Here is a 25,690-nt window from a genome sequence, read left to right as displayed (position 1 = left end):
TTCCTGCTTCTTTAAAATGCATACAACTGAGATCCTTTAAGTTTGAAGTTTCATTTCATGGAGAGAACTTGCACACTTTCTATTAGAGGTAATAAGGGATGTGTTTCATTTTAACAATTTAATGCTAGCACTGTCATAGTCTTTCATTATTCTGGACTCATGGACTGCTTTTGCAGAATACAACTTTAAAATACAGGTCAACATTAAAGGATTTTGAAATAAGGCAAAAATGCTCTTATTTCTCTTTTGAGTGGGTCTTTTATTTTAGTATCTAAAGAGAATTACTCTCTTCTCCAAATCCTTTCTCCCCAGGAGGAATCAGCAGGGACATTGTGACTTACTTGAAAGTTAAGAGACTGAAAAGCTTCAGAGGAGGCATTGTAATCTGCTATAGAATATGTGCACGACAGAGGCATAGATTTGGAGTAGTTGGTAGCTCTCCAACACATAGGAGAGAAGCATGAGACGATTAGATTACTCACAAAGTGTTAATCTTGCAGCAATGAGGAATTTTTTTTTAAAATCCCAATCCTTGTGTTTACACCATGTTAACTAGTACAAAGAGGCAAACATCTCTTCTTTCATTGTTGCTTTGAGATGTATGATCTCCTATCCTTTTGCCTCTTCCAAAGTTCACATATGGAAAACCTTATCATTACAAAAACAAAACCTGTCACTAAAATTGTGTTAGTTGCAAAGCACTCTGACCTCGTTAAGAAACCAGTGCTGTTAGCTTTCTGTTTTTACAGAAACAGTGTTGAGCAGACCCAGCAAACATGGTAACCTGGGGAAAAAGACAGGGAAGCAGGCTTGTAATGGGTCCCGTCTTGTCATTTATCCCAAATTGCCAGGTCAGCATTCATAACTATCTTAGCTCACACAGCATGCGCAATGAGATGGATGACTCTCTGCTTTTGGTACCTTGTCACTCAGTCTGAATATTAAGAACTGAGTCTACTTGGCATCCAAGAAGATGACAAATTTAGTGTTTTGAGCTGGTGGAGCTGAGGCAGCTTGGTAAACGTGCTAAGGTAGTTGGTAGAGATCTTGAAAGAAAGCCCTAAAGCAATGTATTTGAGGACTCACAGTGCTGTGAGTCCGCCAGCGGTGACAGAGCTGTGATAACTGTTTCGTGGACAGCATGGAGAAGACTGTATTCACAGGGAGGAGAGTGTCCTTCCTGGCCAGCACCGTCTGCTAAGCCACTTCCAGCCCTGTCATGCAGACTTAGTTTTATCCATCATAATGATTGGGACTCTGTGCTATTGACTGAAATCTTACACTCCCAGCACCTGTAGAAACTCAGTGGACAAAAGTGAATCAAATTCAGCAAGCAGAAGACATAGTGTTTGTTCCTTTCTGATGCAGTTTCCCTGAGAGCAAATGGTTCCTGCCCACAAAGAAGGCAGGTTCTCAAAACACCAAAGAATTGCAGGTCTGGGAGAGAAATTTGCCTCCATTCGAAGATTCATCACTGCGCCAGCAGCCAAGCCCAGGTCAGTGGGTCAGGACTTGGGACAAGCATTGTAACAGAATTCTCAGTGGTAGCATGATAGGAATTCAAAAATCCTGTGCTTCCCAGACAGACCGACCTAGGCATCCTTCCCATTGCTCATGCTCCATCACCAGCCACTTGTGCTTCATCAGCTGTCAGTCATCTCTGCACCGTGTGTAAGGACATACCCAGAAAAAAAAAACGATTTTTGCCATCGTCACATGTTAGTGATATTTGTAGAACAGTGAATATTGGAACTAATCAGCCTCCTGGGAACCATAGTTAGTCTTGGGATATTACTGTGCAAATAGATAGTAAAGGGCTAATATTCTTACATGATCTGTAAACATCTTTCCTGCATCTACTTGCTGACATGGCATACAGAAAGAATATGTTTCTGTTTCATTACGTGCTTTTTCTTCAGTTGTCTTCAGTAGAGCAGCTAATGTAACTTTAAAAGTTCACAGTTTGAATACGATAGGCTTCATTGATTTTTATTTTTAATTTCCCACTATTGGTGTTTGCTACTAAACACCTTTCAGTGGTGACAGAGAAGTGGACTGTATCATGATATTCTGCTTTAAATGAAGTGGATATTCGTTTTTAGCAGTATACTGAAATTCAAAAGATCCAGAGCTGGACTGGAAGCGTTTCATTGAAACACCAGGCTCAGCATATTTGTTTGTTGTCAAGCATCTCCCGAGGTTCAGTGCCGAGTAAGAACTACACTGCTAGTCTCTCAATAGGTGAGATTTTATTTGCTTATGAAATGGTGTGTGTTAAACAAAAATTGTGGATTGTCACTTGCTTTGCACTGTATAAAGAAAAGTCCAGAGTCCCTGAAGGAAAATCTAAAGGTTACAGTGGGCTTTCGTTTCATTCTGGTTTTTACCCACGACTCCAGGTTTAAAAAACTGGATTAAATCATGTGAATGTTTTCAAGTTTGGAAACACTGACAGTCCAGCACTCCTGATAGTAACGTAATTTCTTTAGGGGTTCGTATATTGACACGGAACACTAACCTTAGCCTTTTATTCTCTGAAATCTTGGTGTTAAGAATCATCTCTTTGCTTAGTTGTGTAACAAGCTTCATACGGCTTCTAGTTCCAAGATCCCAATTTTTGTAATTATTACAAAAGGGAAATTACTTTTGCAGCATATACTAAATACAATTTTCTGTGAAATGTTTTCATCTTCCATAAAATATCCTGGTTCCTGCAATGTAAGTGCAGTAAATTAATTAAAAATAAACTACTGTGGCAATGTGCAGAGGAACAAATGGGCTGAAACGGGGAAGCAAACACTCCGAGTTAGTTCATGTTCACTGGCTTAGACTTAATTCTCCTTTCTGGAGGCTGTTGGGTAAGTCAGCTTGAACTGATAGGCGGAACCCTAGGATCCCCCTCTCCAGAGATGCCCTCGGTAGGAAACGTGCGGGTCCGCTGAGTGTTACCTGCAGTAACCTCTGGTTCTGTTGCCTGGGAATACGGCGTGGGTTCTCTCCACCCGCTGCTGAAGTAAGAGGTGAAGCAAGAGCCCATTGCCACGTGGAAGAGAATACAGAGCGTGACAGTATCATGTGGCTTTATGGAAGTGTACCAGCTCTGGGGACAAATCCATTAGGATGAGTTATTGACATCAGTGATGCTTAGTGTTGAAAGTAAGAAACCAAACTGCAGTTGTGAGTCCTTTCCCCTCAAAAAAGGTGGACTGCCTACCATTCTTTGCTCATTCTGCTTTGAGGTCCTCTAATTAGGCTTTGTCTACTCTATTGGTTTCCCCAAATAAAGGAAGTGCTATGTTTTTATGGAAGTATTATTTCTTGCGGTGCATTAATGGGCTAATATTCATACATTATCTGTAAATCTGTGTAAGTAAAGGCTATTTTTAAAACCTTTCTGTGCTGTTCCAAGGCTTATTTATATTTTTCCAAGGGCTGTAGTGTTGGCATTATAATGTAAAAGGGGAGAGCACCTCTTCTCATAGTAACAAAACCAAATAAAACCTTAGGTAATGTGAAGCAGATATTTGCTCATGGGTTACCTTTTTTTTTCCCTTTTTTGCCTCAGTATACTGGACAGTTGCAAAGTACAAACAGTAAAGAACTATTCAGAAATTAATACGTTTATGCTCTGAGGCCTATAAGATCCTTTTTTACATAAAAGGATGGTAAACTGTTTATGTCTATTTGTTGTAGAATTATTCCAAATATGTAGTTCATTTTTCTGGTTTAGGTTCCTAAGGACCCAGTCTCTGGATTGGTACTACAATAATGTGAAAAGCCGCTTTAAGTGTTTTGGAAGTGCCAAAGTCCTGAAAAACTTGTACAAGAAGCATAGACTGGAGAGCGGAGTTTGCCCTGATGTAATAGGTAATAACAGCTGTATTCATTTCTTATTAGCTTATCTAGTTTAATACACAAGCTTGAGACAATGGAAATTCTGAGATTATTCCAAAAGAGATTTCTTTTAAGGCTTTTTTTTTTTTATAAAAGAAATACCTCAGTGGAGAGAAAAAAGAAGTGTCTAGAGAGCTGTTTACGAATTCAAAGACTGTTTAATCTAATTATGCCACTGATACAGAAGAACTGTTATCTTCAGTCTATAAACTGCAGTTTGTTTTCTAGCCTGTGCTCCAAAATTTATCACAGTTCTGAGTAGTCAATAAATGAGAAAATAATTTTGCATTCAACATTTGGCCTTGGAGTACATTTCTGTAGTGTTTGAAGCAAAATTTGGTTAACATGGAATACATTCAGTATCCAAGTTGACCAAACTTAGATTGTCCTCACTGAGAATTTTGCATACTTAAGGATCTGAAACTGACCAAATCTTATTTTTTTATTGATGTTTGTAAATGGTTAAAAGATGCCAATTAAGTATTGGTGTCACCCTTTTAAATGAAGAGACACAATTCTCCCTTAACTATAGCGTTACAGTGCTTCACCCCATAAGAAGAGTAATTGGAGACATAAAATGGGTTAGAAGAAGTGGTGTTTGGTGTCGTACTGGTAACTTTAGCAAATTACTCAAAACACAGCTAGCTGAATGTTTGAAATTTCAGTGGATTTATTGGACCAGATACTTTCGTAATGTAATTATTTTGAAATATGTACAGAGGCTGTAATTTTTCTATAGTCTTTACTTTGTCTTTTTCTGAAATTATGTAAGATGGTAAGTGGACTCTCTAGTCCTGAGTGAAAATTTAGGTGTTTCTTATGAAAACTAGCATAAAAACTTCTAGTGAGAAGCAATCTCTGCATTAAATTCTGATTTATTAGTCTTTTTGCTTTCTCTGTATCAAATTCATTTTTCTAGAGAAGATTCCTTAACAGTTCAGAACAAATATGTATGAAGACAAGAAAATCGGTGTCAGTGAGGGCAGAAGTGAGACAATGGAGTTAAAAACTGTGGGGATGGATCCTTCAGAACTTTAATATGAAGTGTTGCATTTACTTAAGCCATAGTCTCACTGAATTTGTTCTTGAATGGAAGTGTGAGTAATGCAATGATGAGTTGCAGTGGCATGTGCACTCTCTGTGAGACCATTCTAAGGAAGGCCTTTGAGTCCAAATGTCATGGCTAACTTTCTTCTCTCTATGTGACTGTTGGGTAAACCTTTTGGTCCCTTTCGAGATAAATATAGTATACATGTCTGGGTTTTGGTTTATTTATACAGCATTGCCCTTTAAAATGTACAATTTATTTCAACCCCAAATGTCATATTAAAGGCAAATTCCCTGTACTTAACTTCTACCATGTGAGTTTTATACCTAGTAGCTTCTTCCTTTCTCTCCCTTTTACTGTGCAAATAGTTTTTTCCATCCAAAATGAATGAGAGGTCTTTCGTGTAAAAGCAGTCATGTTTTGTACAAAAGCTACTGCAGTCATGGTTTATACAAAAGGTAGGAGGAATTTTCCAGTTACCCCTCTTTGTGTGCAGCACCACCGTGTCTTGAGTGAATATTCTAATCTCATAATGCCTGTGCTGTTAATGGGTATATAACAGGGTTATAGATGGGTTATACTAACGCACAGTACTGTCTTTTTTGAACAGAAGGAGGTTTTTTTGAAGGAAGCTTTGAAAATGAAGGAAGCATTTGTGGCAGTGACTCTACGTTCTACCGACAGACAGAAGGTATGCTGCTAAAAACTTGTTTGATGAAAACACAGTCCTTATGCTTTGAATTACTGGACAAATAGCCTAGACTGCTGGTAAGTCTTGTTCACAGATCCAACAATCTTTTTGCTGAAACATTTAGCAAGATACTAAAAATCCTTTGTGTGCCATGCTGGGATGTCTTGCTTCAGTATTACAGCTAATAGATGCTTATTCTAGTGTGGTTTTCTTAATGTTCACTTTTTGTTACTCCTCTCGCATTTTCTTTCCTATGCTGATATATTTTTTTCATTCTCTTTCTTATATTCGGTTGGTGTTTATAGGAAGTTTAAAAATTTTCTTCCTGTGATTTCATCCTAACTATTTTGCTAGATTCTAAAATAAATGACATAAAAATACTGTGTTTTATTGTATTTACTATTTACATTTAAGAAGCAACATAGAGATTGAGACGTATTTCTCTGTCTTAAGGTGTTTATTTTACTGTGCATAATTATGGATTGAGGAAATGAACTTTGTCATGAACAACCTAAGATTTGAATATATGTCCAGAATACAAGTCTGAGTTTTGGAGCTCATTATGCAAAATGTACATCTATAAAGAACATGGTGGTTTTATCTTATTCTTCACCTAGGACACAGCATGATGGATACCCTTGCTGTGGCCTTACGTGTTGCAGAGGAAGCGGTGGAAGAAGCTATTTCTAAGGCAGAGACCTACAGTGACAGCCTGGTAACGTTTTCCAAAAAAAAAATTATTAATTTAAATAGAACAATTATGTTTCTTTTAATTTGAGATGTAGTACAAAAATGAGTAGATACAAAAGAAAACATAAAGAAGCAGTGCCTATCTCATGCCATACCTAAAGAGTTGGGTGTGGGGTTTATGAACTTGTATCCAAGATGCATGCTGCATTGCAGAAGGTGATATGCAATGTCAGTACCTGTAATTTCTTCCCACAGTGCCAACAGGGCATATTACCCATTTCCTGCTCTATACCATTTCTGTGGAAAGGTTGTTTTTATGTGATTTTTAGCAACTACAGATACCCATTTTCATGCAGGACAAGCAGAACGAGGCTTGTTACTTGCAGGAACACAAGGAGGACCTCATAGAAGAGCTGGCCACAACCATCGTGCAGAAGGTATGGCATGCATTTTTCCCTAGCTTGTTTAATAGCCAACACACAATCCTTTAGTCTGGTGAGCTTTAACTCTGCTAACAGAAAAAGATGGCACCAATGCAGAAAGGAGAATAAATGACAAATTGCAACTTCAGCTATCACAGTATAGGCTTAATCAGCTCATCTGACAGAGAGATCAGTTTATAAATAAGCTTAATTGATGCCTAAACTGATGGCCTACGCCCTCAGAGCTGAGAAGTACCACTCCCTCAGGTCTGCAATACCCTTTCTTAGAAGAGGAGGCCCTTGCTCGATGGAATTGTACATCTGTACCTCACTTCCCAAAAGGCAGAAAGTTTTCCAGTATGAAGAATTGTGACTCTTGACCATACCCTCTACTGAGCGCTGCATCTGCAACACATACAAAGAAAACATTGATCATTCAAACAGAATTCTGTTAATGATGCTGTGAGAGAGACGCCCAAAAATACATAGAACCCTCTGTGTGGCTTTTTCCAGAAAGCTCGTTGTTCTCCCTGCAAAGCTTGCAGTTGGCACAGCGCAGAAATGGAGGGCTAGTGGGAGCAAATACCCCTAGAGTTTGTCTGGACAGTCTGGAGCAAGGCAATATGAGCATTAACAGAGTGCTGCTGGGCTCCCGTGATCAGTAAAGTAACCAAACCACTCTGCTAAGTTAGTCTCCCTCCACGTGAACTAAGCTAATTGCCACATCGGTGTATGGGATGTGGCATTTTACAATGTATAGATCATACACCAGAAGAGGAACATGTTTATAAGGCTATCAAGAAAAGCCAGAAGAGTAGCAACTCAAAGGAAAATAATCTGCCTTCTTTTTTAATAGAGATGTTAGAAGATTAATTCTGCTTATCAGGTCTTTGATAGTCTAGAGCCTATCTCAGCCAAGCTTCAATTGCTACCACTTTTGTCAAAAGCTACCTGACAAGATCTTTTATGCCATGGAATAATATTCTGTAGCTATTTTAAATTGGAGTCAGAAAAGTTGTGGAAATGAAGTGTAGCAGGATATAATCTGTCAGCATAGGGAGACAGATAGTCTGTATGATCTCTCTCTCTTAAGATGATGTAGATTTTCAAAAACAAAAATAGTGCCTAGACACCTAAGACCTCTTTGTTTTCAGTACAAATGTGTCCAGATGTCATGGGAGCCTTTGAAATTCCCCTCATATCTAGTATTGTATGTTTCTTTGCAAAAATTCTTGTCTGAGAAAATACTTGACACTTAGATGCTGCTAATGTTTAAAGTGTTGCTCTAGGAACAGGTTTCCTTGTTTACTTAATTCACCTCTGATGTTCCTACAGGCATTGATTATGATTTATTTTATTGATGGTTACACACTTGCAAGCAGCATGACTTCAGGTGAGAAGAAATGCATGCAAGTTGTCAGAATCATCCCTGCATACACTGGAGCAAAAACAAAGGGAAACTCAAATGTTCTTCCTAGGCAGTTTGCCTTGAGACAGGGTTAATGTAGTTTTTCTCCATACAGCTCAGACAGTATTTTCCAAGCACCTTTTTTTTCCTCCCCTCCCACCCCCTGTCCCCCTACCTTACAGATTATAAAGAAGCAGAAAAGCAAAACTGAGCAGGCTGAGGCTGACTTTGAATGGCCAGCATCCAGGAGCAGTGGCCTGGCCTCTGTTGCTGTCTCAGATCAAAGTATGCTGACTTTTCCAGGGAGCCGCAGGGGGTCCTACACGTTATGGGTGAGTGACTTAGCACAACTATTGATGTTTTCTGCTGCACGGAATGGAAGATTGAAATCATGGATAAGTATACTTACTGCCTGGAATAGTACGTAGAGACTTGCAGAGAACAAGCATCAAACCTCTCTCTGGACAAACTGTCACTCAGCCGTGTGCTTTCCTAGCACATCGTGGGCTGTGGAAGTACATCACAGACATTGTATTGTATTGGTGAGTGTGTTGGGAAGGACTAAGTTTGTGGTATGAACAGTCTCGCTGCTTGATTTGAATGCTAACAGGACTCAATGCCTCGGTGTTTATTCCTTAAAACAGTTTTTATGCTCACTTAGCTTTTATTTGGATTTTTTGCTGAGCGTTCTGTTTTTTGTACAATGTTAGATTTCTGTAATGTTTCTTTTTCTCCTTAGCTGTCTTTAAGAAAACAGCCACCACCAACAACAACAAAGTAAACCCAACTGTAGAGCACCATTTATGTCTTACACTAAAGAGTATTTCCTCCTCCTTTCACTTACTTCTCAGTACAATGCCTTTAGCTCCTGCTGTAAAGCTGAAGAAAATCCGACAAGCCGCATTAGTAACATTTTAAGAACAGCAGCAATGGAAAAGAAGTGAAAATCAGCTATAGGCTTGGATAGGCTGTTTCACAGTTGGAGAGGGAGGACTGTAACACAGGAGTTCCAGTGCATTTTAATGCAGTGGTTTAAGCTGGGTCTTTCACCACATTTATCACCATTGGTCCAATTGTCTTCCCACAGCACTTTAAGGAACACAAATTAATTTAGCCATCTGGTTTGGATTCTCTCACCCCTCTCATAAATTCAGTTTCTGCCTTTTGCCTTGCTAGGGTTGATTTATTGTTTTCTTTAGTCCTTTGAAGTGCGCATGTGTTTATTTTTGCTTTGCTTTGCTTTGAATAGAGGAGAATTTTCTTAGTATAACCAGACACCCTTGGAAAAGTAGCATAGCTCCAGTTGCTCCCATAGCTAATATGGTTGCAGTTATGTTAGCCTATTAGGCTAGCAGAAATAAGTCATAGAAGCTCTAACAGAGAGTCTACTGGAAAGCATACTGAAAGGCAGTTCGTGCAGAGCAAATGTGGAGCAGTTACAGCCTGCTTAATTCTCATCAACAATGGTGAAACAACCCAATTCCTTTTCCTGAGCTTGCTTTCCTTTCAACTTTGCTTTCTTTCAGCTATGAATGGTAAGCATGCATCCGTCAGCAGATTTGCAGGACTGAACTACATGAGTTTCTCCTCTGTATATCATTTGAGAAAGTTACCTTTTCTACCAAAAGAATTGCTATATTTTTTGCTTTCCAAAACAAAACCTAACTTCTGTGGAAGCGGGCAGGGGCCCTATGGCCATATGTCCTTTCCAGGCAAAGCTCCTTACTCCCTCTCAAGTGGATTTTGGAACTCTTGAGTCCAAGCTTCTAACAGCAAATCTTCATGGGCTCCAACTGCAATAAGTGAAGTTTTCTTATTTCCTAACTGATGACATTATGTTGACCAAAAAAACCCAAACTCTTGATTTGTGTACACATCCTACCATTGTGCAGAGAACTGCCTGTAACTATAAAAACCCTTTCATATTAGTACATACCACAACTAACAAGGGGGGCAGGTGTTCCTAGTGTACCCAAGGTTTTTGTAGACAGACTATGTGGCCACAACAACCCTAAGGGAAGTTTAAAAAGTGTGCCTTGTTTTCTATCACAGCTACCCAAGTTGACTAATACTGGGTTAGAGTTATGTACATGAACCTGTTTCCCAATAAGGATTATTTAAGTAGAGCTTCCTCTGTTTGAGACTTTCTTTGTTACCTGACAAACAAATTAGTACCTGAAGCAAGCAGAAGCAGGATTAAATAAAAGGGAAAAAGAAACACGATTAACAGAAAGACAGACATGCAGAGGAAAGGGAGGTAAGGATAGCAAATCTTAAGGCAGTTAGGATTTCATAATTTAAAACTGTAAATTTGTCTTAGAGCAAATATTTTTATTTGTCTTCTGGATAGAAGATAATACATGTGGTTTCGCTAGCACAATAAAGCTAGTAACATACAGTTAGGGTAGTTGCACGCTATAACACTGGCCTTTAGAAACCCATGTTTATTATTGCATTGTGTTTTATTACCAAAGTCACTTGCTTACAGTGTGTGGGGGAGCTGTAATAATCCCAGATATAACTGTGTGATTATACCTGCCGGGCAATTTTTCTTTTAATCACAGCTATTTGCGTGCAGCTCATCCCTATCAGCCAGAAACTTACAGTGGGCTCTGGAAGCTCTGCGTTACCTCCCTGCTCATCCAAAATTGCTTGCTTTGAAATTATCTTTAAATAAGTTAAACTGCCTCTTTGTAGTATGAAGTAAATTCTGTATGCAGAGAACTTGAACTGTGTAAGCTGGGAACAGCACAGTGCGAAGATACCAACTGTGTGAGACCTGCTTGACTGGAGCAAAATCTATTGATCTTCATATTAAGGAACACACACACAGAGCATCTCCCTGAAAAATATTATTGATTGTTTCACTGCAGTACTATGGTGTGGTAATAGCTATAGATACTGTCTTTTCCTTTTTCCCCCCTTAGATTTCTTCGAGATCCCTTGCCCATGCTAAAAATAGTGATACAAGGCTGAATATTTTAATTCCCAATCTCATAAAATGAGAGGAATGTCACCATCTGTTTCTCACTACCAGCAGGCAAAGGCTGCACTGTGTTGGAATAGGGGGAGCTTAGAGCAATGGGCGGATGCTCCTCTGCTCTCCCAGTCCGTTTCACCCCATCCATCGCTGCCAGTGATGGCAAACGAGCGGTTGGCATATTGTATCTCATTTAAACATTGATGGAGTGCAGGCATCCTGGTGTGTTTTAAGTGCTGTATTAGCGGTCTTTATTTTATAGCTAAAAGATTGCATATGTAAACAGAAGCTCATCCATAATTTATAGTATATAAAACAGCTAGGGATATAGGGAAAGGAGGATTTCATTAAATACACATCATGATGCACCTCAGGGGAAGCAGAAATTTACTGGTTAAGCTAATTATAAGGTCCACAGTGTACCGATATTTGTGAGGACCTTTTCTTTTTTTTTTTTTTTTTTTTTTTTTTCTTTTCCTTTGATTTGTTTTAAAGAGAAGGAAGGTTCCACAAGCCTGAGGTCCAACACTGCTTTGGAAATCCCTGGAGGTTTTGCAGGTGCTCTATACCTTTGTAGGTTTGTCTCAAATATTTGAAGAAAACCTCTTTGAGGAGGAATCCTGTTGAGCAGTCGTACAACACAGTGGGAGAGCTATTTCAGATGAGGGAGGCATAATGCTGTAGGAAGTTGATACCCGCTGACATCAGTTCTTACCTGTCAGTTGCTCTGTATCAGAAACATCATATTGATGTCTAATTAATAAATGTGTCATGTCATAGGGAAGATGGAGCTTTTAGCTTTTATGCATGAGCTGGGATCAGAAGGTTGCAGAGAGTGTTTTGTTGGGACCTACTTCCAATGAGGCAGGCATGCATTCATCCAGAAGCCCATCAGCTGGATCCTGATGGGTTGTTTACTGTCTTGTTTCCTTCCAGAAGCAGCTAACTGCAGCACCATCTTCTCTGCACAGAATGGGAAAGAGCAGTACACTTTGCGATGGAAAAGCGCTTGGTACTTCAGAAAATAATGGGTCTTTTTTTATTACTACTTATTATGAGAAGATCCAACTTTCTCGAAGTACTTTCCAGGTTACAAACCTTACAGTCATCTGCTGAATTTGTGGGTGTAACATTGTAATCTCACTGCAAAAGTGATCTGGATTTCAGATCAAGACAGCCCTATCCATAGTAACCTGGCTGATTTCCCTCTTTCCACTGCAGCAAAAAGATAGGATACAACAGCTTTTACAATTCTGACTCAGCAATTGGTACCACTTTTTAAAGCTTCGGGTGGCTAAATAACCAGTGCAAGGCTAAACATGACAGCATTGTCCTTTTAAAGTTGTTTGTATAGTTTGAGTTTGAGATGTATCTCTAGCAGAAGATTACTGATTCTGGGTTTCATAGTACTATTCGTGCACTTGACAAACATCCAAGAAGACAGTTTTGAATGCTAGATGTATGATCAAACCCATGCAGGCCTAAATTCAGCTGAATTGCACTCACTGCCAGCAAATCAAGAAAGGTTGTAAGGCATGAACGGGAGCAGGAGAGTGGACAGAGAAGGGTGGTCATTCTATAATGTTATTTTCCAGTAATTTAGGTCATATGTTGTTCTTTCAGCTTTGTTTTGTTTTAAAGATGCTATCCTAATACACTGCTGAGTATCACAAAGCTTTAAGGTCTAACTTAAAACCTGTGATGCTCAGAGCTAGGCTGCCTGACAAGTCTTACTTTATTTTTAGATGAAATCAGGGTTGTATATTGTCACAGCGAGAAACAAACACGGAACACTTAGGACTTCCTCTGTCAAGTGGGTGTTTGAGTAGGAGATACAGTGATTCTGTCTGATGGGTGAGTGCTCTGCTGAGCACAACTTTGTAGATGAGGGTCAGAAAAGGATGTGAAAGGTTGCGCAGGGCACTGAACAACCTAGAAATTAATGAAAAAAGAATAATCATGTTCAGTAAAGAGTATTCTCTTGAAAAAAAAAAAGTGAGTTTATGTGTAAGGCTGCAGTTAGACTTGAGATGAAAATGCCAGCTCACCTCCTTCCCCTACCCTCTTATACACATGCACTCTCCCAGTGGGTATGCTAGTAGCAACGTAGAATCATACTATCCTAACCCAGAACCAGGGATCTGGCCTTTGACGTTGCTCAGCTTTCTGGTCTGTAAGCAATATGGTAATACTGTCATCACAGGATACTAACTGAGCTCTCAGTATCTTCAAGTGAAAGGTGTTATGCAACTGGGAAGCATTTCCCGTGTGGTTTTTGTTGGTTTTTTTTAGAGAGATGTGATAGAATATTCCAAGTTTGGGAGGAGGTGAAAAGAATGGGTCATGGGGGAGCATGTGAGGAACAGTAACAGCTAAACGAAGAAGGGCAGCTGTTAAAGGCACTGCTTAGATTACAGTTGCATTGGTACATGCACCCTCTGTTCCTGTCGAAGCACCTAACAATTGATTTACCACCAACTTCTATAGACTTACTCACATAAATCCATTACATTGATTGAACTATACTGTTTTATGCTCCTAGCACTTTCCTAAATTGTTAGCCTCATAAGTACAATAAAATTCTGGAACCAATATTTAAATATCCCTTATTACTATCTTACAAATCCCTTGCAACCAAAGCAATAGCATTTTCACATGTGGGGCCTGCTTATTATTTGAGGGAGTGGGGGGAACTCCCTCAAACACTATGGATTATACTTCTGTGTGGTGATGTGTAGAGCTACGTGCATGCTCAGCAGCCATGGTTTGTTCGGGAATAACCTCCTGCCTCTCTCCCTTGCAACCCATCTCTGGATCCTCAAAGTCAGCTAATCCAAACCAGACCAAAATAAATGCACACCCAAATGTGGCTCTACATATTATTGCACAGCTGTGCAATTCATACTGCTGACGGACCCACTCCTGACTAACTGAGCATAATTTTTGTATTCCTGTTAAAGGAACAATGCTTTTAAGGGGACCAGCCACCTGAGAGTCCAGTAGAAAGGTGGCAAACCATCCAGTGCAGCCAGGCTATGTCTGTGTCACTAGTGAGCAACAAGGCAGCTTGGGCAGACCCTGGAAGGATAATGCTCTAAGGCTTTTGCAGGAGAGGGAGCAGTCATCTTTGCTTTCTCCCAGCCTGCTATTCAAGTATTTGCCCTGATGTCTGGGATATACCAGCCAGGGTTTAGGTCAGGGCATGAGGAAGGGAGTTTTCTTTCAATTGAGTGTGAAAATCTCCCATTCATCTGCCTGTTCTTGCCCTTTTTCAGAACCATAGGGTTGTTAACAGATTCTTTGCCATATACAAGATTAACTAAGGAACAGATGCTTGAAACCCTTGGTATTTCACTGGCACAGTTAAATGTCTGGACTGCATACATTTAAGCGCAGCGAAAATCACTTCCAGGGATAAACAGGCTGTGGCAGAGCAGCACCGTTCGCAAGCCCATGCATCTCCTTCCTAAAGAGGATGCAGTAACTGTTGATGCTTAGGGATTGCTCCTGTATTTGCATCACAGTTTTACTGGTTAGACCAGACCAAAGAAATAGGGTGAAATAGGAGGGAAGTGAGGAGAAAAGCATGCATGATTCAGAATATCCTTTGTAGAGTTCAGCCAGTTGCTTTGGGGATCTGTTTTGAATTACCACTTCTCTTTAGAAGAAAGAGGAGTTACCCATACTCTTTCATCTTTTGAGGAAGAATGTACAAAATAATCTTCATATTGTCTCTCTAAACAATATGCGCACATATAAGAGAGTTATTCAGGGTAAAGAATCCATATACTATCAATGTTAGACTCAATATTCACAAGCGTGTTTTATAAAAAGTTGTTCTTGCTTTTGGTTACTTGTTTTCTTTTTATTTACTCAGTGTGCAGAATCATGGGCCTGTAAATTGTTATAGACAGAAGATGGAATATTTATATTTATTAATAGGAAACATTGTATGTGATTACTTTTTCTTCACTCCTTTCTTCTTTAATCTTCAGAAACCACATTGTCTTTTTCGTTTGTTGTTTTTTTTTTGAAGGCCAGCAATGAAACAGGGTTGTACTTGCAAAAATGATTCCTTTTAGTACTAGTCCAGTACAAGAGGAACGCTGAGTTCCCTCCGTCCAGACATCATAGCGATACAGCAGAAATCCCCTGAAGAGGGATTTAAAAAAAAAGAGAATAATAATGTGTGTGGAATTTGTTTTTGGGACAAGCATCTCCCAGCAGATGCCAGTAGGCAGGCTTTGGTGGGGAGCTCGTCCCGCCGCAGTGTTCGGGAATGCGGGTCGGCGCTCTAACGGCGGCGGGTGACCTGCGGGGCTGCACTGCCCTCTGCTGACGTGCTCGTGTATTGCAGAACCAACAGCTGTGCCGCGGCGTCCGGCTGCGGACACACGGAGCAACCTTGGAATTCACCGCACATAAATACGCCTGAAATAGCACCTGCTGACGGGAGGTTTTTGTTGAGGAACCAGAACTTCTGGTTGGAGAAGGTGCTGGTAGCTTTAGCTGGGAGGGAAGGATCTTCTCGACCTCTCATGTCTTTACAAATCAGGACCAAAGCTCCTACATTCCTGCCTCCTTTTGAAAAGTGTATTTAGGCTGCTGTATTATTTGGATGCTTTTGGAAAATAGACTGGATTGTTTCTTCTGCCTTGAGTTCTTGTTGCTGTCCGAGTTTGTAGGCAATTGGTAAAGATTCAGGGCCATGACTCTTCCATTTGGTGGGTAAATATCCTTTGTTCCAACGTGAACTGATCCAAGAGCCTGTTGGGGTAGCTGGCCTTACCTCCAGGACTTCCCTGCATCCACGCACAGGGAAACTACATGGAGCACCAGCCCCAAGGGAGGCTTCTCAATCCTGTTGCCTTGTGTTCAGTGTTCTGCTTCCTGGGCAAATGTCCACAAGGGAAAAATGTCCCCTGTGGATCTACAGATGGGCTGTTACCTCTGTGGCAAAGGGAGGCACAAATGCAGCACAGTAAAGTGTACTTCTGCCGCCTGCCACAGTATGAGTGGCAGTGAGCTTGGCAGCCTGGGACGGCATGTACGTAGGTTTGTAGCCCATGCTGAAGCCCACGCTATGGCTGTAGGGCTCTTGAGTCAGTGGTGCCAGCTGAGCTGAAGTTGATGCAAATGTGCCGACCAAGATTAAAGCTTTTGCTCTGTAACCTCACACCAAATAACTAACTTTCTAGTTTGCTCTTAATTGCAAAAGCAACAAAAGGAGGTCTTGAGTCATTTCCTTTTCAGATAGAGTCATCAGTCAGGCCGGTAATTGGAGATAAACTTGTGGACAAACGTTTGCTTGTGTTCTCTGAAAAAAATGACCAGTTGTTCACGCCAATGTAGACTGCTTCGTTCTCGTGGCAGGATATGCTTCTGTCCTATTCCGACACCAGGCTTGGCTGTTGACACTCCTTTTTTGTATCGTTATTGTTGTACCAGTGATTTGGAGTGTTATCAGGGATGAATATTTACACTTTCTTTCCACCCATACTTGTCTGAGTAAAACAGAATTCTGTTATCTGTCATTCCATCCCAACCTAAAACTAATTTTCAGAACAAGAAATAACCTAATCCTCTACTTTTATTTTTTTATTCTTAACTGGAGCTTATTAGAATGCTGTCACTTCTTGATCATTTAAATCTCTCCAGATAAAAGAGCTACAGAGAACTACAGAAGTAGTAGTGAAGAGTGGTAGTTCACCAGCCTCTTCCAGCAGCATCATTTCATTCTTTTTCAGGATCTGAATGCAGGGGTGCAGCCAAGCTATTTTAGCTTGGCATTACTTTTCTTTCCTTGAGCCTTCTGTGACATTGAACCATCTTCACTAAGAAGAGGTGGTACTTCTAGCAGAGCAGTCCAGGACAGATTTTATCAAAAATTCACATGAAGTGTAGAAAAAGGATGAGGATGGCCTCAAGCCAAGCTTTAGAGGCACCAAAAGCTTTTTCCCTTGCTGCATTTGGAGGCATATTCCTGGGAATTTGCAGTAGTTCCTGCATAATACCAGTTTCCTGCACTCCACCAAGAGTTAGCAGAAACTGTGGAGGGCAATTTCCCTCAGACCTGACCCAAAAGTTTCAGCACACAATTTAAAAGAGTCGGCTTGTTTTAGATAAGTTTGTTTGGATAAGCTTATTTGAGATCCTAGGCTGCTATACCGCATGGGATTGTGTCTGCTTTCTTTTCTGTGCTTCCTTGTTTTTCAGTGCTTTTTGTCCATCAGGCCTTTCATGCTCATCTTCTCCTTTTTAGATCCTTCAAGCTGTTGTGTATCTTCTAGTCCTTCTGAAAGATGCATCTGCCCTGTAGTGTAGACGCCCCTGAGCTAGCTTTAAATTGCCGAGGCCGCGCTGGTTGCAGCATTGCTGTGGAAGCATTTGTCCGAGAGCAGGATGCTGAGCCCCTTCAGCCGGTTTTGCAGCCCCTGCCAAGTTCTGCTGGCGGGTCTCTGGTTAGCTGAGAGCCAAGTGCAATGCAGCCGTGACTGTGATGTTTATAAAACAGCGAGTGGGTGGGCAAGAAGCTGCCATTTAAACAAAATGCCAGAAAAGTTGTCAAACTGACAGATTTTACATAATAAGAAAAAACACATTACTTTCATTATCTGAGCCAGGGTTATCATTATACAGACTACTTAAGTTTTTCCTGATTTTTTTTTCTTCTCCTTACAATTCAGTTCTTTAAGTAATAAGGGAAAATAGATACTAGTGATTACACTGTAGAATATTCATTCTTCTGGGTTCTTAAGCATCTCTTAATCTCTCTGTGTTTGCCATATATGTGGAAAAAGAAGGTGCCCTGGGGGAATATTCTTGGTACTGTGAAAATAGTGACAGCCACAACAACTTGCTGCTTTCAGTACATAACAACTTTAACACAAAGATCTCAGAGGATATGGCAGACATGAACTGGACCTAATTTATTGTAAGAATGGGAAGTTCGGTAGTTCCTGCTTTACGATGAAGTGAGCCACAGCACAGTTAAAACTTGTCATAGCTCAGGCCGTAAATTTGTGGTGGGATTCTTTATATTGTCCACATATCCTGGCAGTCTTTTACTGACTCTGTTATGAAGGCCAAGACAGAGGTTTTGCGTGGTAAAAAGTTATGGGGGGAAAAGCTAATTGTCATTTGAAAAAGTGACCTCTTTTTCCATTCAAGCTGCCTAAGCACATATTGTCATCAAAAGCAAAGTTATTAATAAAAAAAAAATATGCTGCAGCAAAGTAGCATCAGCCAGATGTTAAAACTTGACTCGAGCTGCTGTAGCCTTGTTTCTAGAATTACATATGTGATTTGATATGTAAGAGTGAGTACTCTTGAAATCAGCAGGACACTGCCAGCTTCCACAGTTTTTTAAAACTGGGCAAATTTAAATGTGACTTCTTTAACTGACCCTAGTGCCTAAGTCAAAACTAAAATGTCTGATCTATTTATGTAGATCCAAAGGAAAGTGCCTTCCCCTCAGTAGCAGTCAGGGCTCATTAACAATCAGAACAGCATTTTACCTCATTTTGACTTGAAATGTGACCCTCCTAGAAACAACTAGCTGTGCAGTTGTAGGCTATGTTGACCTGGATAGCAAGACTGCACAAAACTGCCCAGCATATTGTGTGATATGTATATCCTAGCAAACAAAAGAATTCTGTATTAAAATCAGTTGAGTTGCATATATATTTCTGAGGAACAGGCTGTTTGTTCGCTTTTTTAAAATTTTTGACTTCTGCAAATTGTTACACCAGATGACCTGTTGAGCCAACAATAGGTTGTTGTGACTCACCACAATGGGATCTCTTTCTGGCTAGCTTGAGTCGAAGCAGTTAGAGATCAGTCCTCACCAAGCACAGTCCTAACAACTTCACCTTAATTAATTCTGTCCATCTGGTCCATGGTAGTATAAACAATTTACTGCCTTGTTGCATAGCATCAGAAATGCACATAAATAAGCAATCTAGTGCTGAACCAATTCTTTTGAACGCATTAAATTCCATTTCTGGATGCTAGCAGATCCCACGCTTCCATGGGTAACTGAATACTCATACTAATTATGGTGAAGAGTTTGATAATTAAATATTTCTGGTTTTAAATTATGCTTTTTGATTTTTATTCCCACAGAGGTCTCAGTCTGCATTCTCCCTGGCTAGTGAAGACATGCCCAGTAAAGGACTAGACCCTGCGTCAGCTGTGACTGAGGCTCTTTGGAGGCAGCCAAAAGGACAGTTGAGGAAACAGAAGGAACGCAAGCTCTCTGCATTACCCAGCTGGAAGAGTGTGGACAGGCTAAATGAAACAAGTAAATATTTCTAGTACGAATATGATTCTTTTTTTGGTCCTCACTCACATGTGGAATAAATACAACTTAAAGCAAGGACTTTCTCCAGGAAATTTCTGCTGACCTCTGTCCTTCAGGGGTCACATGTAAAAATGTCTGTTTGGTGATGCTGAATGTCATGATTTCATTGGGCTGTGTCATTGCTTAGCTTACCTGTTTTGTTTTCTTTTTCTAAGAAAAGATTCAAAATTTGGGTGTTTGGGGAGTTGATTTTGGACTGTTAGGAAATGTTAAGCACCTAATTCGGATACATTTCAGAGCTTCTAAGATGCAAGAGCCCAAGGGCCCTGCTTTGTCACCTGGTTATCTGTCCTCCAATTGAAGGAGTTTGCAGCTGCCCATAGTATCCCTTCTGCTGCACAAGTTCACTGTTCATGAGGTTACACGGTGAACCAAACAGTGAAATAATTCACATTTAGGATTCCCTCTTGCACCGTTATTTTCAACCTCGATGAATTCACCTATGCAGTGCTCTGTGCAGCCCTACTAACTGCTGCTTCCACACAAGTTTGAGGAAGCTGCATCAGTCAGAAGTTCACAGCCCAGCAGTTTCCCTAGATCTGTCCTCTGTCTCCATGTGTTAAATACAGATGTGAATATGGATGATGGATGGTGAGCAACTTCCTAAGTCAGCCCCATTCCCGAATCAGCACCCTGGGATAGAATGCAATCTCCTGCTTGCTTCAAGATGACATAAGTAGAGGCTGTCACTGAAGAAGGTGGTTCGTCCTCTTGGGGGGGTCCCATTTTCACCACCTCTCTTGTTCTGGCTGTAGCGTTTGTGAGGCCACAAGAGTGTAGCACCAGGCAGCTGCTGCACAGAGAGTTGGGTCCTTTTCACCCCCACAGCTGCACAAGGGGAAGGGATGAACTGCTCACTGCAGCAGCAGCCCCTGGCTCCAGGGCACATTGCTGCTGTTGTCCTCCTGTGACAGAGTCTGCTTGTTCCTGCTTCTTCTCTCGTAACCGCTGTAGAGCCCCTCTGACCCCTGTAGCAAATTGCTTCATGAAGCTAAACAAGCAGAAAACTTCTCTTTGTAGGATGAGTGTACTGGTGCTGTCACTCCCACAGCTGGCTCGCAAGGCGCTGGCAAGCAGAAGCAGCCAAAATATGTGTTTGGGTGTAGTGGGGACCAGGGATGGGGGCTGCCTATCAATTCAATTTGTCTGTCTGTAATACCAGTTGATAACTTGGGAGACTGAAAATCAGGCAGTGTCAATACCCCTCCTCGCCCCAGAAAGAAAGTGATAGTGAAGTAGTACTGAAATCTGGCTTAACTAAGTATGCATTACTGTGTGAACTGCTCATTCAGCCCTGTGCCAGAAGTGATGTTCTCCTGGGCATTTTAGTGCAAGGCCTATTTTTAGTAAAGCAGTTAATTCGGTGCTTAAATTTAAGAACCCACATCAATCCCATTGAATTCAACTGTTGAGCAATTTAGTACTTAACAATTGCTTAACCATAACAGAATGACGAATTGACCCAGTTTCCTTTCAGATGCTCTACTCAGAGGATTTGTTCTGCTTCTTTCATCTAAGAACCACATTTGTGATGAAATTGTGATGCCTATTGAGCTGATAGTAAATAGCTGGTTGTGCTCGTATGTCTAAATATGACCTCACCTATGCAGTAGGAAGCAGCTCTGTATTAGGATACAGAAAACAAAAGAAATCTCAACCAAGAGTTTGCAGTGGTAACATCGGTGGGCTTTTTACTCATGTAGCCAAAAAGCAGTTCACAATTCATTTTGATTACAGTTTGCACTGGTTTAAATGATGACTCAAGAGCCAAATAATGAATTTGTGCTTTTTTTCCCCTTTACCAATAGTTTCACAATAAGTCTTCTTAAATCTATTTTCACATGGATAAATTATAGCATATACCCACAGCATTGTGTGCAAAATCCATTCTTTCAAGTAAGTGACTTTGTTTTGGAAAATCAGGGAGGGAGCATTTCACGTTACTTGAAGGTGAGATAAAACTGAGTCAGCTTTCTGAATATAAAGTTCTCAGTGGCTTTCCTTTCCACCCTGCTTACCCTCTAAGATGTAATTGACTACTGTCCTGTCCTTTCTTCAGTTAACTGAGGATGTTTGACCAATTCTCACATGCTGCTGCTACACAAAATAAGGCGATATGGCTTGGGAGAAAGTATGTGACACTCCACTGCATTACGTTTGTGTAGCGTGGTACAGCTGAATTCAATTCCTGTTAGTGATTTATAACTTGCAGAGCTGTTTGCTTTGTTCGAAGGAACAATGTTTTTAAAGAAAGGTCTTCTTTCTCTCAAGAGAATCCTATATTTAGATTAGTTGGAAAAAGTGAACAAACAGAAGTTCCTTATGCTTGATAGCTTGTATTCTTTTTTTCTCCAAAAACCAGCTGTTACAATACAGAGTTATTAGTTCTCCCTATACACCTGACTTCCGTTATATCCTCAGCTGCTCACTACTACAAGAAAACTATTACTAATTTGATTTCTTTTTAAGCAGGAGTAAGAATGACTTCAGTGATGTATTTTCTCAAGTTCTCTGAATTGGCATGCAATTTAGGAAGTGAAAACAAGCCAAAAGGACTCAAATGAGTAACAAATACAAAAACTGTTCTAAATCTTGCATAGCTTCTAAGTTTAATTACCATTTAATTATCATTTCATTTTTGTGGGGATGTTTAGTTGGTTGTAGTGCATCACAGACTTTTTTTTTTAAACTTAGCACAACTTCTTAGCGCATACTTAAGTTCTTTATGAACAATTCTAGGGAAAAAGTCATCCTGAGCTCCAGGTATTTGTAATCATGTAATGCAAGATGCTTGAGTATCATCTACAACATGATCCAGATTTTACTTTGTCCATTTTTGAATAGTGATGTTCTGTTTACAGTTTTAGAAAACTAATAGTTTATTATAAGTATTTCTACAGTTTTCTAGAAATGGCAAATTATGAGCCCATGGAAGGAATCTGTAAGGCTGAAAATCTCATTCAGTAGGCTGAGATTACTCTGTAAATCCATGGCATTATGTATTTATTCAGCTGCTGTGGGAGGTAGAGTCATCACACATTCACATTTCCCATGAAGGGACTTTCAAGTTTGATTGGAAATGGAATCTAAATTTAGAAGAAATGCAATTCTCTAAGTTATACAGCACTTTTTGACCATTCTTTTGGCTTTTTTTTTTTCCCCCGTCAGATTTGTAAAGCATACTCTGAAAAAGTGTAGGAATACAAGAACAGCAATGCTTGGGTCAGACAAAGAGCTCATTTAGTCTAGGATATGACAACAGCAGCAACAGCTTGCTTAACCATAACCAAGAGCCTAGGAAAGATTAGGAGAAAGCAAGTATTTTTCATGCTGCCTCTGAGTAGGCTCTGAATCTCCAGAAGTTTCAGCTTAATGACTATCTCAGCTAGAAGTGTTTTTCTGTATTTAGTAAACCTCAGTGGATTTCTCTCCCATGTCCATATCCATCCCTGGTTTTTCCCAGACTAATTTGTAGCATCCATAACACCCTTAGGCAAGAAGCTCCATAGGTCTGGTATCCATTGCACCCCACTTTGTTTTGAACCTTGATTTCTCTAGTTTCACTTGATGTCCTCTAGTAGTTAGGTTGGAAGAGATTCCCCTGTCTTATAGCCTGTATCCTCTCAGTCTTCTCTCCTCCAGGTGGCAGAGCTCTGGCTTACTTCATCATTCCTGAATGGAAGCCATTTCAGAACCTGGTGCAGCCTTTGTTGCTCTTCTCTGATCCTTTTTCCATCTTTTCTTTTCAAGATGGGGGACCAGAACTGCACACAAAATCAAAGACATTTGCAAAACACAGGATTTATACATGTCTGTGTACTGATGTTCCCTCAGCCATTCCCAGTAATTCTTTTAGAAATAAGCTTTGGTCCAAGTACTCTCAGGTTTTAAATAGTCAGCGCCATGGCTTTAAGTGGTGACTTCCGAGTACGGCAGCATGGCTCACAACATGAGAGAGTTCATGTAGCAGCAACATTTGCATTTGTTCGTTAGTTTTTTTGAACCCTCCAATTTGTGGCCAGTTGGTAGCAAAGTGGCAAGTAAAATGAGCCTTTCACACTATGATCACAGTTGTTCTTGTTTCATTTTCATAGATCCACCTTCTGTTTTTCAAAGCACTGACGGAAACTGGGTAGCTTTGCAGAATGTCACTTTGCCTCGTCCTCGAATGCTTGCCAAACCAAAGAGTCAAGTGTTTAAAGCTTTGGAGAATGAATCCAGCATTGTGTCTGCCTATGACGAGATGGGCTCAGACAGTGAGGATGACTACGACTGGAATGTGGCCTTGAACAAGCTGCGTCAGAGACCTCGGCAATTAGCAGATGATTTCTATTATACCAATTCCCAGTATGGTCCTGAATGGGTTTATGGCGATGATCAGTACCAGGCAGTAACCTCCCCTTCCTCTGGGTTATATACTAATACTGAGACACTGTTCTCCGATTCAGAAACATCTTCAGTAAACTCTTCCCAGGAAGCTAAAGGACCTAGCAAATTTCTCTGGTTACAAAGTAGAACTCAAAGTGATATGCCCAGAATGGAAAAAAAACATTTCCACGGAGAACTGGATGTAAATTTCAATCCACAGGCAACCAGCTTGGAGTACTCAGACAGCAGTGAGACTGAAGAAGTCCATTACGATTTAGAAAAGAGGTCAAAAAGGTGGAGGAAGAAAGCCATATCTGAAGAACTATGTGAAGAAAAAAATCGCACAAAAGTCCACAAGATGAATTTAAGTCAGGTAATTGTGTTTGAGCTTACCAAATGCATTCTCAGAAAGAGCTGGGCAAAACTAATTAAGCTATGCTGGCAATAACACATGAATCGTGAGTGGGAGGTGGAGTGTTCTTGCAAGCTTTATCTTCCACATGCCTTCTAACTGAGAAGAAGCAAAGGTAAAGTGTTACATACACTGTGAATAGGCTTTGCCTCTTTCTCAGATACACCACTTGCATATGATTAGTGACATTGTTAATGCTGTAAAATACAGTACTCTTAAAAAAAAAAAAAAAAAAAAAGTCAGGATTTGCCAACAGCTAGAAAGGGTTGGCCAATCACCTGTTTTGTTGCGTTGGGGTTTTTTTAACTCCTTTGTTCTTGGAATAAGAAATAACTCACATGCCTGGGGATCTTCTGTGCACTGTTTGCAAATGTTCTGGTAAGGGATAAAGCGGATGAGCAGCAGTAGTTCAGAAAAGGCTTTTTCTGAAATACGGTCCAAGTGATGTCTGCTTTTAATTGGTCACTTGATTATGAGTTCTGATGGGTTAGGGTGAGTGTTTGCAAACTACTTCCATTTAAATAATAAGACAATTGATTTAAAAAAAAAAAAAACAAAACAAAACAGAATGTAACAGCTTAAACTTGGAAAAACTGATCATACAACTTGAAGGCAGCAAAGTACTCCTCAAATATTTCTTTTAAACAACAAGTGTGGGATAACCAGAAAGCCAAGAAGTCTTCTCCGTTTGGAGTTTGTCCAGGCCTGGGACTGATATTGGATTGTCCCCCAAAACTTATAGCAGTACAAGCACACTTCTTACTCTAATTACCCAGCTGGATGAGGAGAATATTGACCCCTTGTCCAGTTCCATTTCCCATGTCCTACTCCTCTTAAATCCTGGAGCTGCGTCATTGCTGCAGCAGAGTAATGGTAAGGCTGAAACAAGAAGCTAAGTGCTGTCTTCTCCCTATGCCTCTGACTACCAGCAACCTGATCCAGTCTTTAAAGCCATCTGAGCAATTTTAGGATGCCTGGAATTGTTTTTCTTTGCTTATGCTACTAGCCTGTATTTCCCATAGAAAGACATCAGTACAGCTGATCGTAAATCGAGATTAGGATTCTAGGATTTCAGCAGGGTTTTAGTGCTATTAACTGTTGTTAATTCTGTATCTATTCCATCTGCTTTTAGGAGATGGGTGTGGGTGTTTCTGGGTGGTTCTGACCCGCTCTCCCCTTCATTTTACCCTTTAGGCTAAAAGAGACTGTTCCTGCTCTCCTGCTCCCTCAGCTGCAGAGGAGGCAGAGGCACACTGCCTCCAGGTCACGCTGCTGTTTTCAAAGCAATGAAATTCTCACTAGGAAGTTTACGTATGGGTGGGTTTGCATACATCTAGTTTGTGTTTGGACACACACACCTGTGGTGGCTGATTTGACAGCTGGTGTCCGCATTGGGAGAACTGTTATGCCAGCCT

General features: G+C 40.4%; 1 protein-coding gene across 1 annotated transcript in view; it reads left to right on the top strand.

Annotated features, from left to right (window-relative positions):
* MYRIP (myosin VIIA and Rab interacting protein) overlaps nucleotides 1–25,690 on the top strand; it is a 97,932-nt gene that overhangs the window by 47,530 nt on the left and 24,712 nt on the right. Inside the window, exons 2-8 of the mRNA XM_009705594.1 lie at nucleotides 3,731–3,867; nucleotides 5,553–5,633; nucleotides 6,251–6,348; nucleotides 6,680–6,760; nucleotides 8,336–8,485; nucleotides 19,258–19,435; nucleotides 23,590–24,236. Coding sequence (XP_009703896.1) covers nucleotides 3,731–3,867; nucleotides 5,553–5,633; nucleotides 6,251–6,348; nucleotides 6,680–6,760; nucleotides 8,336–8,485; nucleotides 19,258–19,435; nucleotides 23,590–24,236 — 1,372 coding nt within the window. The remainder of the gene's footprint in view (nucleotides 1–3,730; nucleotides 3,868–5,552; nucleotides 5,634–6,250; nucleotides 6,349–6,679; nucleotides 6,761–8,335; nucleotides 8,486–19,257; nucleotides 19,436–23,589; nucleotides 24,237–25,690) is intronic.

Source organism: Cariama cristata, unplaced genomic scaffold (assembly GCF_000690535.1).
Source record: "Cariama cristata isolate BGI_N322 unplaced genomic scaffold, ASM69053v1 scaffold5978, whole genome shotgun sequence".
Taxonomy (NCBI): Eukaryota; Metazoa; Chordata; class Aves; order Cariamiformes; family Cariamidae; genus Cariama; species Cariama cristata.
Note: the sequence above shows the minus strand (reverse complement) of the source record. Positions and strands in the feature narration are given on the sequence as shown.